Source organism: Nicotiana sylvestris, chromosome 7 (assembly GCF_000393655.2).
Source record: "Nicotiana sylvestris chromosome 7, ASM39365v2, whole genome shotgun sequence".
NCBI classification, from domain to species: Eukaryota; Viridiplantae; Streptophyta; class Magnoliopsida; order Solanales; family Solanaceae; genus Nicotiana; species Nicotiana sylvestris.
Window position 1 is genome coordinate 46093786 of NC_091063.1, and position 13935 is coordinate 46107720.

The following is a 13935-nucleotide window of genomic DNA, read 5'->3' on the forward strand; positions in this document are numbered from 1 at the left end:
GGCAAAAAGTGTGGGTGCACTCACCTGCCACGTGGATTTTTCTGTCTATGTGGCATTTTTTTTGAAAAATATTTTTTTTTACATTTTTAAGAATATTATTTTTTAGATAATTTTTTCCGAATACAATTTATAATAAAACTTGGATACGACTACATTATTTAGGCTAAATATTTTTATTTGTCCAAAAAAAAGAAGCAAAATCTTAGTTTTAAGAAAAATCAAAGTCAATTTTATTATGAATTCCCTAAGTGTGTATACACAAAACACTATCATAGTTTTTGTTTTCATTTACTAAAGCAATTTGCTTAATTTCACTTTTTCGTGCTATTTGTATATCACGTCTCTTTACAATTTTAAAGAGTTACTTTTTTGGTGGATAAACTAAATACAAACAATAAAAAAGGAAATCAATTGTTCCATTAATGATGCACTATAGAATTTTATAGTCAAAATACCTTAAACCACCCCTAAACTTGGCTCAGATTATAAATATCCTCCCCGAACTATGCCCGGTCTTAATTACCCCCTCAACTTGTCCTTTTGAGAGCCATTACCCTCCTAGACGCTGATGTGGCAAAAAGTGTGGGTGCACTCACCTGCCACGTAGATTTTTCTGTCTATGTGACATTTTTTTTGAAAAATATTTTTTTTTTACATTTTTAAGAATATTATTTTTTAGATAATTTTTTCCGAATACAATTTATAATAAAACTTGGATACGACTACATTATTTAGGCTAAATATTTTTATTTGTCCAAAAATAATAAAGTTTTAGTTAATTTATTTTTTTGAATTTGACCTGAAAATAAAGATTTATACAATTGAAATAAATAGTCAGACATCTAAAAGTTATAAAAATACATAGTTTGAAATTAGTTATTTGGCTATAATTTTTTATATAGCTCTAAATTACGGTGCTCTATTTTTTTTATTTTATATATTTTACCTAAAAAAGTAAAAATACACAGTTGAAATAAATAGTCATTGCATCAAAAGAAGAAATAAAAAGAGTGTACAATTGCAAGAAATTACAAGTGCAATTGTACACTCCTTTTATTTCTTCTTTTGATGCAATGATAATTTATTTCAACTATGCATTTTTTTATAACTTTTTAGATACCTTGACTATTTATTTCAATTGTATAAATCTTTATTTTCAGGTCAAATTTAAAAAAAAAGATTAACTAAAACTTTATTAATTTTGGCCAAAGAAAAATATTTAGCCTAAATAATGTAGTTACATCCAAGTTTTATTATAAATTTTATTCGAAAAAAATTATCTAAAAAAGTAATATTCTTAAAAAGGTAAAAAAATATTTTATTTTTTCAGAAAAATGCCACATAGACAGAAAAATACACGTGGCAGGCAAGTGCACCCACACTTTTTACCACATCAGCGTTTAGTGGGGTAATGACCCTCAAAAGGCCAAGTTGAGGGGATAAATAATTTAGGAAGGATACTAATAATTTGAACCAAATTTAGGGTTAGTTCAAGGTGTACACCTTTCCTTATACTATTTGCGACTGAGTGAGGGACTGCGGGAGGACAGTGTAAAATCTGAAATATCCTCCTTTTTTTGGATTGACAAACGGCATTTATATAAAACATTTTGAATTTATTAAATCCAATAATTGAATCTCGCATTAGCATAAAAAGAAAAAAAGTGAAAAAGAAAGAAGTCTTGCTGTAAGCCTTTAACCCGCAGATTACTTTTTCCCCAAGCACGAATTGTCTCTCCAAAAACCCATGTCAGCATTTCCTTCCATGATTGAGAGTGCCAATCAGAGACTCATCATTCATCAAAACCCTTGTGTTTCCATCAATTTCTTCAGTACTTTTACAAAAATTCTCTGTTAGTTTTGGGAAGATATAGGAAGTAAGAATGATACTACCAGTGTTCAAGCTAGGGACACTTGCCCTCAGATCTTTCTGCAAACCCATCGGCCGTCGCATTAAGAAAGAGGCTGGCTATCACCCTAGGTTCCGAACTTTCATCATCAACATCGCCCAGGTTTTGTTTCTATTTCGTTTCTTCAATTTCAATTCCTTCAATTTTACCAAATGGTCAATGGTAAATAGTGATGATAATGGAAAAAAAAAAAGAGATGACTTTTAGAAAGAACTGGAGTTTTCATTATTGGAGGATTTTCAGAAATTAAATGTAAATTTTAGGAGTCAAACAGTATCCCCCTTTAATAATTACTGAGATCACTCTGAGTTTAAGCGGTTACTTATGTGGTGAAACTACATAGCTTTCGCACAAACGGTTACTTGATTGAAAGGTCTCCTTGACTGAGCTCATTTCCTGAATTTGAAGATAATTATCGTAGGTGGATGAATAATTGACCGTCGGGTGGAATTACCTAATAGATTGGAATCAGGAAACTTAAAAATGGTGATGCTAAAAAAGTACTTACCGAAGATTTTTTTGATAACCAACAAATCCCCGACAACCAGTGGCCCGCAGTTCAAAACTCGTGCATAATGGGCCATCTATATTCTACCCTTCTCCACTTACGTACCAAACTATTGTACGTGTAGGGTTCAAACTCATGACGTGCACCTAACTACACATCACTCAATGGCTCTTACCACTAGGGCCTAAAAGAATAGCAAATAGAAAAGCATTCTAAGTGTATTTAGTTAAATACAAAACTGTAATATAGATAAATACATTTTTGTTCATCTTGTTTGACTAGGGAAAGGGATTATGATTCTATAGGAAATTGAAAACGTCAAAGTAAGTTATAGTTTATAAATTTGAAGACAAGGAGATAAGCGTCGAAGGCTGATCATGATAGTATTAGGTTTAACTTACCGTCGCTCTGCTCGCGAGCAATATACACCCAAAAAAAGGGAAAAGAATGGCTTATTGCTGCTACCTTAGTTAAGCAATTCTTGTTTGCAGTATTCTTCAATACGCTCAAAGTAAAACAACTAATTAGCTTCCATAAACTTGTTAAGACACATTTAAAATTGCATGCAAGGGGTAGCTTAATAGTCAATGAGGTGGATGCAAACCTTGGAAACCACGTTGCAAATCACAACAGAGAAAAAAAATACTTGGTGATTTCTTCCCATCTGCCTAAACCTTTCCGACAGAGTCACCCATTACCTCTGTTAAACTTAGAATTTTAGAAACTAGCTAGGACACTCTTCAAACTCTGAATGCATTAAAATTTCAATGAATGATCTCAATTTTAAAAGTAATAAGTCAGTAGGAATAAGGAATAAGACATTCAACAATCTAATCTTACTATCTCATTGCACGGTGGTATTATTCACAGAAAAATAATAAAATCCTAATCTTGTAAATACTAAAGAATCAGTGCAACAATAACAATAACAACAAACCAAGCGTATTTCTATAAATATGGTCTAGGAGTGTAGTCTGTGCGCAGACCTTATCCCTACCTTTAAAAGATAGAGAGGCTATTTCCGGTAGAGCCTCGGCTCAGAAAAGATAATAGGGGAGGGGAAATGGCAAGCAAACAAATTAGAAAACCAAGCCAAAACACAAAACTAACACTAGGTACTGCAATTAGAAAACCAAAACGAAGGCAACATCACGTAATAGCAGAAGTCTAGGAAGACGAAAACACACGAAAGACACTAAGTGGTGTACTAAAGTAGTTGTAACAAAACAAAGACAAAGCTCGACTAGCAAGTACCCGGTGGAATAGTCGAGGTGCTCGCAAGATGGCCTTAGATACTGTCAGAGCAAGAAAAAAAAAAGAAAAAACATATGCAGGCACACAGTCAAAATTGTCACATCCATGGAACTTAATATCCTTGAGTTGTGCTTCAGTGTTGCATTATTTTTCCGGGATGTGTGATCTAAGTTGATATAATTCCTCTTGTCCATTAGAAATGAAGGTAATTGGAAATGGAAATTCATGGAATATATGCATATTTGATTTCTTTCTTTCTTTTTTTCCCTTTTTAATCCAGGCAAACCATAGATTCTCAACGAAGTTGCAAAGACGTATATATGGTCATGCAACTGATGTTGCAATTCGCCCTCTAAATGAAGAAAAGGCAGTTCAAGCTGCTGCTGATCTTCTAGGTGAACTCTTTGTGTTCTCGGTAATGTTGTCTCTATGTCCTTAATTTGTTATATTGCACAGATATTTTCTCGTAGGGATAATGATTATTGATCATCATGACAATGTGTTTGGAGATGCTGATTTATTTACTGATGAGAGCACTGAGCACCCTTGTTTATGTCCTATTCCACTTATGATGCAACCAACAAGTTCTTTTACATATTTTCATAGTGGACCGTAGCCAGGATGTTAGTTATCCAAAACTTAATTTAATATTCTAGGTGTAATGCAGAATGCATGGCATCTTATGCTTCAGAATTCATATATCAAGCAGCTAGTTTTTAAAATTGAAATCTGAACACTGATGTCTTCTGAAATCGGTATCACTGAATAATCCAAAATCACTGAACTCTTAAGTACCCGAAATATTGATTTGTTGTAACAACCAAGTTGTCTCTTTTATATATGTGCACCAAAGCGTAAAAGATGTTGACTTTATATGTCTAATATGGTCATGTTACTGGCAGCATATATGTTTCAATTATGTTATTTATTTCAGAAAGAACAGCACAAAGATTGTGCAGTTAGAAGTGACAAAATACATACTCCAAGAGAAAAAACAAAAAGATAAGAATCCCCCTACAACAAAAACTTACAAGGATTCTATGATGTCAAGTATGGAGTCACTATCATTTACAGGGCATTTTTTTTTGTCAAAAGCCACCATTGTGGTGGTGGGGGTGGGGGTGGGGGGAGGTTTAGGCAGACACCCCGACTAGTGAATTATAACATAAAAAGAGTACATGGAGGAGGATGTAGACCCTAGTCTCCAATACAATTACATAAGTGTTCAGAATACAACAAAATAAAGGAACTCTCCTCCTTTACACTATGAACTTTGTATTCTAGGTTAAAGTTAGTTAAAAACCATAGAAATATATTATTGTAACTACCCGTAATCAAAAGTGAAGTTTCTTCTTTGCGCTTTGATCTGAAGGACTAGTATGCCATTGATGCCATTCTTCAAATTGTTTTTAGCTTTCAAAGGGAGAGTTAAATCCTGTGTGAAGAATGAACTTTGCATTGTGTGCTCTCCAAAGTTAGCTAAAAAGTCAGCTATACAGTTCACTTCCCTGTAACAATGCTGGAAAACAAAATTACCTCGCACTTTTAGCTCTAAAAATCTTCCTGATGATATGTTTGACTTGCCATGGTATAGCATGTGTCCCGTTAATCATTCCAATAGACCAAAGAGTTAGATTCAACTATAACATTCAAGCAGCCCATGTTAATACTCCATTGAACTCCCATAAGCACTTCTAGAGCCTCTGCCACATTGTTAGAAGTTGGAACATGCCCCAAAATAATTTGCATATGCCATGACTAGCTGACCCTTATCATCTCTCAAAATACCACCACCTCCTTCTCTGCCTGGGTTGCCTTTACTGCACCCATCAATGTTTAATTTATACATCAAAGGATTGGGATTGATCCATTTCAAACACTGAATATCAAGCTTAGGCATAAGTTTTTCAACTTGATCACTTGCAACATGCCATTGCTCATCCAATACAAGTGAAGGAAATTGGGAAGAAATCAGTAATTTCATTTAGTAGATAACTTGATTTATAATTCTCCCTGGAGTACATCTTGTATCCTCATATTTGGAGCTACACCTTGCTTTCCACAACTCCCAGCAGATGACTGAAGGTAAGCATTGGAGCAGAAAAGATTGTACCCTGTTTTTTGGTTTCATGAGCCACCACTTCATCAGAGTTGATCTAATACTACTTTGATTTAAGCTAACCCCACAAGTTCCAGAGAAAATTAGGTCCCCATTATTGAATAAATGATCAATACTCTTTGTATCTGCATTTATACAACAAAGACACTTAGAAGGTCCAATGATTCCTTGGCAAAACATCATCAGTAGGCAATTTATGGGATAATAATCTGAGCATAAAAAAGGAAACTTTGAAAGGAACTTTGTGATGCCATATCTTGGTTGTAGAAAGAGTGACATTCTTGGTCCTCCTCAAAGTTTTCCAAGCTGATTTGCAAGAAAAAAGCCCTTGCTGGTCAAGTGTCCAAACTGGAAAGTTGTTAGACTCTTCATGAATTGTGACCCCCTGAATTTTTGACACTAGATGATCAGGAAGATGCTCGTGTAGTTTGGCCAAATTTCTTGTTCTATCCTCCATAAATTCAGCCACTCTAATTTTCTTGGATTTATAGGAATGAGGAAAGAATTGAGCTAGGGGGCCTAGTCCCACCCAATTCTCCCACCAAAAGGAGAGATCTCCGGTAGCAACTTTCCGGAGAATAAACTGTTCACATTCCTTTCTGAGCCCCAAAATTCTCTTCCAAGTATGAGATTGTCCTGCAGCCCATTTTTGGAAACAGGGTGAGCCCTTGAGTCACAGATAAAACATGGAGAGGTAAAGAAAGCAGCACGGCTTTGATTAAAACTGCTCTGCCACCAAAAGATAAGATTTTTCCTTGCTAGCCCTGTAGCCTTTTGGAGAATTTGTCAACAAAATCCCCAAAATATACCACTTTCTTTCTTCCAACATAAATAGGGCACTCCTCAAAACATCTGGAGTTCCTTTCATTCAAGACAGTCCACCAAATACAGGTTGGGATCATCTGCCACCATTTCTTTTGCCTAACACCATCAGTCATACCACTCCAACATCTCAAGAGGTCAGTTGTATCCTTTGGCATGACCCAATTCATTCTGACTATACTCAGAAACAAGTGCCACAAATGAGAAGTAACCACACAGTGTAGGAACAAATGAGAGTTATCTTCAGCCTCCCTTTCACTTAAATAACATCTGGAACTCAGATAATAAACCCTCCTCATTAGTTTTTCATGTGTCAGACAAGCTTGTCTAGCCACTAACTAGACGAAGACTAGCACCTTAGAGGGTACATTTACCTTCCAAATCTGTTTCCAAGGCGGCCTCTACCAATGTGGATGTTGTCCATTTGACTTTTGTAAGCTGAATTCACTGAGAAAAGCCTAGCACTTGACCCTTTCCATACCAGGGAATCCTCGCATCCTCTGAGGCCTTGCAAATGATCAAGTTGATTTAACAATGCAGCAACTCTGTCATCCCAGTCATTGAGCATCCTTCTGAAGTTCAAATTACAGCCCTGTTGTCCGCTTATTTCTTCCACCTTTGCATGTGTGTTTGATGCTGTCAGAAACAGATCAGGATACTGATCTTCTAGAGGACCATGTCCTATCCACTTGTCATCCCAAAAGGCAGCCCTCCACCTTGGCCTGTGTGTTTGATGCTATGTTTCAATTGTGTTATATGTTATACTCCATCCGTTTCAGTTTATGTGAACTTATTTCTTTTTTAGTTCATGTCAAAAAGAACGACCCCTTTCCTCATTTGGAAACAATTTACCTTTATGCAATGATTTATAGCCACACAAAATATATGTGCCTCATTTTACACCACAAGTTTAAAAGTCTTCTTTTTTCTCTTAAACTCCGTGCCCAGTCAAATAGGTTCACAAAAATTAAAACGAGGGAGTATTTATTAAAGTGCGTTCATATAGTTTCTAGTGCTCCATCTACCGAAAATCTTGCTTTACATTCCTTTTTCAGTTGTCTGAAAATGTTCTCCACTTTTGATTAGAAACTTTGAATACATTACACATAGTTACATACCGCAAAAAGTTTCAAAATTCCGACCTTGTTTTTAAACTCTCTGTACTATTTTATCATCTTCTCCGCCATTTTTTAATTCATTTTAATAACGGTGGTGTCCAGGCTTAACCTTGACTATTCAACTAGACTAGATAACGAATTTTTAACTACTTATGCCATGTGGCTTTTTTCTAGGTTGCCACTTGGCTTAAGGAGAGCGCTTTTCCTCTCCTTTTAATAATTTATAGATATAGATATAGATATAATAGAGATATTTATTTAAATATTCAGGTAATATTTTTGAGTGTTATTAAAATACTTTCACATTACTTCTATAATAGAGATATTTATTTAAAATTTTATTTTGTTGCTTGCAATTTTTTTAATAAAAAAAAATAATTATTACCCAACCTAACTAACTTGTGCTTTTCCCTCTCCTTTTAATAATATATATCCAATATTTAGTATTATTGAATTGTTAATAGAAACTTTTATTAGCATGTTACTTTATTTTAATTTTTGTATGCTACTTTCTTTTTATAATATAATAGATGATACATATTTTTTTTATTTTATATTTTATTCTATTATTCTCAATAATATTTTTTGAATAAATAAACTTTTTATTTTTAAAAAGAAAAACAAAACTTATAAAAAACAAAACAACAACAACAACAACAACAACCCAGTGTAATTCCACAAGTGGGGTCTGGGGAGGGTAATATGTACGCAGACCTTACCTCTACCCCGAGGGACAGAGAGGCTGTTTCCAGGAGACCCTCGGCTCAAAGAGGCTGTTTCCACATCAGTAGCAATTGAACACCACGAAGGTCATATGTGTTTAATAGTACTCAATCATTAAGTAAAGGACCAAAGTTGATGTTCCGGCTTTAAAATCTGATGCAAGTTTAGGGGCTGTTGGGCCTTTTTGCGTTTTCATAAACGGCAGGAAGATCAATAATATGACCTAAGAAATGTCTGTGGAAACATTCTCGAGAACAGTCGGCCCTTTGCTTTGATTAGCAGAGCATATATTCCATAACAGGGGATGTGGACCGCAGCCAAACCAAGATACCACAAAGGTGCCCATGGAGTGTTAAGTTCCAAGAAAGGATATGGCCACCAATATAAAAAACAAAGAAATTTTAAATTGGCAGTTTTTTTATTTTTTTTGTAATTTTAGTTTTTTATTTTAAAATAATTTTAAAACTCCAACTTGAAACTACCCTCCAATTTGAATGGACAATTTTTTTAATTTTCGTTTTTTATTATAAAATATTTTATTTTCTTATTTTATAGATATTTAAATTCAAAAAGAATAACCAATAACTAATTATTAACCAAATAACTAAGTATTAACTACTTATGCCATGTGGCTTTTTCCTAGGCTGTCACTTGGCTTAAGGAGAAGGACTTTTCCTCTCCTTTTAAAAAGAAAAAAAAAATATTAAAAAAAACAAAGAAATTTTAAATTGGCAGTTCTTTTTTTTTTTTGTGTAATTTTAATTTTTTATTTTAAAATAATTTTAAAACTCCAACTTGAAACTACTCTCCAATTTGAATGGACAGTTTTTTTAATTTTCGTTTTTATTATAAAATATTTTATTTTATTATTTTATAGAAATTTAAATTCAAAACCAATAACCAATAACTAATTATTAACCAAATAACTAATTATTAACTACTTATGCTATGTGGCTTTTTCTAGGCTGCCACTTGGCTTAAGGAGAGGGCTTATTCCTCTCCTTTTAATAATATATAGATAACTAATTATTAACTACTTATGCTATGTGACTTTTTTCTAGGCTGTCACTTGGCTTAAGGAGAGGGCTTATTCCTCTCCTTTTAATATAATATATAGATATTGATACTTGCATCTTTCCACCGGTATAGGTAGTGAGTAACTCTACCCGTCAAGGTTTAGGCTGAACAAATGAGAAGAAACCACTGTGCCTTTTGCCTCTGTTAGGATTTGAACCCTATGCTCCTATGGTTCTCGTTCCAGCTTCATTGACCGTTAGTCCATGCTCATCTAGGCCACTATTCTGCAGCACAAAATTAAAAATGGCTTCACATGTTTCTTTACAAATAGTAAATGGTTCACGTTTCAGCTTTTATCTTAATAATTGAGCCAAATCAAACTAATCACACAAACTGGGACGGAGGAAGTGTTGGTTAAATGTATCAATATGGTGCCTTCTAATTGTGAATCTACTGTTACTATTTGATATCTGATCCGTTAGAAAATTTCATATCCAGTGACAAACTAAAACTTTGAAAGCATTTGAACTGGCATCATGTGATCGTATGTTTCTGTTTCTGTTACGGAGCTCGTGTAGTTGGGTTATCAAACTGCCTCTCTAGTACGATGGAAACCTACAATTTATGAATCCAAATCCCAACTGCTCAAGATGGCTTGATTTGGTTGAGTGAAGCTAACTTGAAGATGGGCTGGTGTGGCACCTTCTTCGTTTTCCTTCTCTTTTTTTTGGTTTCCCATACATATTTGGCATCACCGAAAACACTACGTGTATAGATGTGAACTGAAAAGTGAAATTTGGATTTGCTTGATCTGCAGCAGAATGTCGTAGCTGCTCCTTTTAGAATGTGGATAGGATTACCTTGTTCAGTCTTCTCTTCTTTCTCCACCAAAGGCAGAATCCATCAACTTATGCTTCTTTTTTGTTAAAAATCTGTTTAATTAGGTGGCTGGAGCTGCTGTTATCTTTGAGGTGCAAAGAAGTTCCAGATCTGAAGCTAGAAAGGAGGAACTTCGAAAGCAGGAACTAGAGGTGCATATCGACATTCATAACAATGATCTTCTTGTGCCTGAAAAATTTACCACGTCCCTCTCCCTACACCCTATTTTCTTTATGAAAATAGATAAAATATTCTCCATAGAACTCATAGAAATGAATTTAAAGATCGAGAGGAAACATCTCAACTGAGATGCTAAAAATAAGCACGTATTTAATTATTATTGCTCTCCACATGGATAAGATCAGGTTTAGGTGAGTGTCTTCACTATGACGTATTATTAGATTTTGAGTTAACGACTTAATTTCCTGTCGTAAGTTTAGGTTGTTTGAGATTTTCTCCACACCGCACCTAGTCAGAAACACTTAATATTGAACTTACATAGTTTTCAACTGGATAAATGAAACCATCAATGAATGTGAATTTACCTTTTCACTTGGTGGTGTGCTATACTTGAAACTTTTTAGAGCTGTTTTTATTTTTTATTTTTTTCACCTTATTTACTGTTTCAACCAGGGGCGGATTTAGGGAGCGAAAGGGTGTTCATCGAACTCCCTTCGTCGAAAACTTATACTGCAAAATTTGTTTTTTACCTTTATATATTATGTTTTGAATCCCCTTGACACAGCCCAGAAGCATAGTTTAGTGGTCAAGGGGGTTCAAAACCTTTGTAAGGTCATTGGTTCTATTCCCACCGGCTACAACCTTCTTTAACTTTTTCCTTTTTTTGAACCCCCTCCGCCACTTATTTCAACCTTATTTTCTTTAATACTGCAATGAGCTAAGCATTTTACTCATGGTTCATGAGCAGAGATACAAATGTTGTCTTAATTGAGGAGATATGTTACTAAAAATTTCTATTGCAAGGAACTAATATCACGGATATCACAGCCCCCTATTATATTTCCATGTTAAACTAATTCATAAATTCTTTGCTTTTCTAGGCAATGAAGCAGCGAGATGAAGAGCTGAGTAGAGAGATTGAGTTTCTTAAGAACAGAGTTATTGAACTGGAGCGACATGCCAAAACACGAGGATTGAGTAGTATCTTTAGCATCGGGAATGCAGAAAGTACTAAAGACAAAGTGAAAGCTGGTTGATCATCTGCTACTGTTGTGCTAACATACACATTGACATTGTAAGACCCCTCTACAGTTCGAGCAACGTAAAGAGTTGATGTCTCTTTTTTAAAAAGGGATTATTTATTATTTGGAGTCACCAATTGGAATTGAGTTTTAGTGTTTCAGGTCACCTTTTATTTGAATCCTCTTTCAAAAGGAAGGTTTGACTCTTAATTTATGGTCTACGAAAACAGAAGACTGAGTAAGGAATTCTGTTGACCAATGGGAAGGTGTAAGGCACCCATCGAGTCCCGTGGTTCTAGCACAGTCTCTTTTATTGACTATGTAAGGCTTAAATCAATTGATGGCTATTCTTGTAATTTATTGGTTGTGGTTTGCCTACTACCGCTTAATTAATTATTATATTTTATTAACTGTTTTCATCAAGATGCAGTATGCACACGAGGTATTCTTCTTTGAAGTTGGATGTTAAACAAAGGTACGAAAATGTACACATGGTGAAAGCATAATTATTGTGAAGTTAAAAGGTATCAAGGCACAGAATGCGCACATGATCCTTTTATTTTTTAAGCGTATCAATCCAAGGTTCGAGTATGAACACATGAGCTAATAGCGTATTTTAGAATATTTAATTATTTTGTCTCTTTTATATTTGAGATATTTAATTGTATATTTCTATTATTCGGCTTAATATTTTTGGAGTTGATGTACCGTATTTATTTTACGGGAAAAATGAGCCAACTTATAGCTTCAATAACTTTGAGCGTAGAATCTTTTTTTTGTAACCCACTATTTGGTTAGTACTTTTAAATCCATACAACCTAGCTACTAATAACTTCCCAGTAATGCCTCAGCAATAATGTAAGAAAAATGTTCAAACTACATAAAACTAAACATATTTATAATTATTATTTAGAGCAAAGGTGAATTAAGCTTTGAGAGAAGCCATAGAAAATTCCATTAAACTGATTCTGCAGACTTGCCTATTATTAGAGCAAAGCCAAAATTTCTTACAATGTAGTAAAGTTTCTTACAAAAAAAAGAAGTAAAAATAAAAGAAAACTTATGGAATTCTTGACTATTTTTCTTATGGTGAAATAAAAAGTATCTATGTCCCCAAACTGAATTAAAATAGCTAACATCACTCTAAAGCAATTACGATAAATAATCTGACAAACTAATGAAACTATATTTACTACAACTTATTTTAGTTAGAAACAACTCCTTCAAGAATGCTTTATATTTTACAGAAGCTAAACATTGTGACTAAGAAATCTTCATATTCAAAAGTAACGTAGAGATTTTCATATTTAAAAGCAATGCTAAAACAGTAGCTTGTATCTCAACAAACAAATCTACAATAGAACTAAAATCTTCCACAGATTATTGTTCACATAAAATAACTAAGCAAGAGAGGAATAAAAACCTTTGCAGTGAAGCTTTTCAATATATTTTGAGAAAAATCCGACAATTACAACATATGAGCAAAAATTGTAACCGCGAACTGGATCCCCAAACTCGAACTGAACCTTCGTCTCTCCTAAAGCTCTTTTGAAACTCTCTGAAATCTCTTCACTAATTTTTGTTTGACCTTCCTCTTAATTTTGTTTTCTTCTCTCAAAAATCCTGTTCCCCCGATAATGTTAAAAGCTAATATGTTATGATAAATATCACATTATGTTGGATGTCTACTCTTCTTCCATGATCTTCATCTCAAATGTTTAATGACATATTCAATGACATATTTTGTATGTTCAATGACTCCATGACATATTTTCTTCACTTTTATGCCTATATAAATGCCTTGTAATAGATAGGAAAATACAAACAATTGAAGAAGAAATAAGAATCTCTCTTCCTCTCTTTCTCTCTATATCTCTTAGTTTGTTTTTGCTTGTTCTATATTGTTATTTTGGGTTATATTTTATAATACGTTATCAGCACGAGACTCTACCATCTCACGAAGATCTTTGAGAAAATTAAGTAAATATGGATATCTTTCAAAGCAAACTTGGATCAAAGTTCAATTATAAAAATATTTGCTTAATTGATTCATGTACGACACATGCAATATTCAAAGAGAAGAAATATTTCTCTCATTTAAGTATGTATAAGGCAGATATTACTAGATGAGAATCTCACCTTTCTCTCATTTCATATTGAGACAATAGATGAGAATAATATGGAATATCTCATCATTACCAAGAATGTCTCTGGCCAGAAAAGAATTATTGAGAAGTTCTCATCTTTATCTTGTGGCCTGTATTGGACAAAAATTAGTGCAATTGAGGCACATTCTACCTTAAACCAAAAGGTTACTGCTTCCAATACTTTTGTACTTTGGCATGATCGATTGGGCCATCCTGGATCAATTATGATGAGACGA

The 13935-nt window shown here is 33.9% G+C and overlaps 1 protein-coding gene across 1 annotated transcript; it reads left to right on the plus strand.

Moving 5' to 3' along the window:
* Positions 1-1628: 1628 nt before the first annotated feature.
* Positions 1629-11975, plus strand: LOC104227682 (uncharacterized). Its single transcript, XM_009779978.2, has 4 exons — positions 1629-2012; positions 3953-4087; positions 10416-10502; positions 11412-11975. The coding sequence occupies exons 1-4, from the start codon at positions 1884-1886 to the stop codon at positions 11565-11567; spliced, it is 507 nt and encodes a 168-aa protein (XP_009778280.1). The 5' UTR covers positions 1629-1883; the 3' UTR covers positions 11568-11975.
* The last annotated feature ends 1960 nt before the right edge of the window (positions 11976-13935 follow it).

What these genes read in the sequence shown, in the direction of transcription:
- LOC104227682 (XM_009779978.2), top strand. Translation starts at nt 1,884, where the DNA reads ATGATACTACCAGTGTTCAAGCTAGGGACACTTGCCCTCAGATCTTTC. An exon ending in GTGAACTCTTTGTGTTCTCG is followed by an intron (nt 4,088 to 10,415) that starts GTAATGTTGTCT and finishes CTGTTTAATTAG; the next exon opens with GTGGCTGGAGCTGCTGTTAT. An exon ending in TTCGAAAGCAGGAACTAGAG is followed by an intron (nt 10,503 to 11,411) that starts GTGCATATCGAC and finishes TTGCTTTTCTAG; the next exon opens with GCAATGAAGCAGCGAGATGA.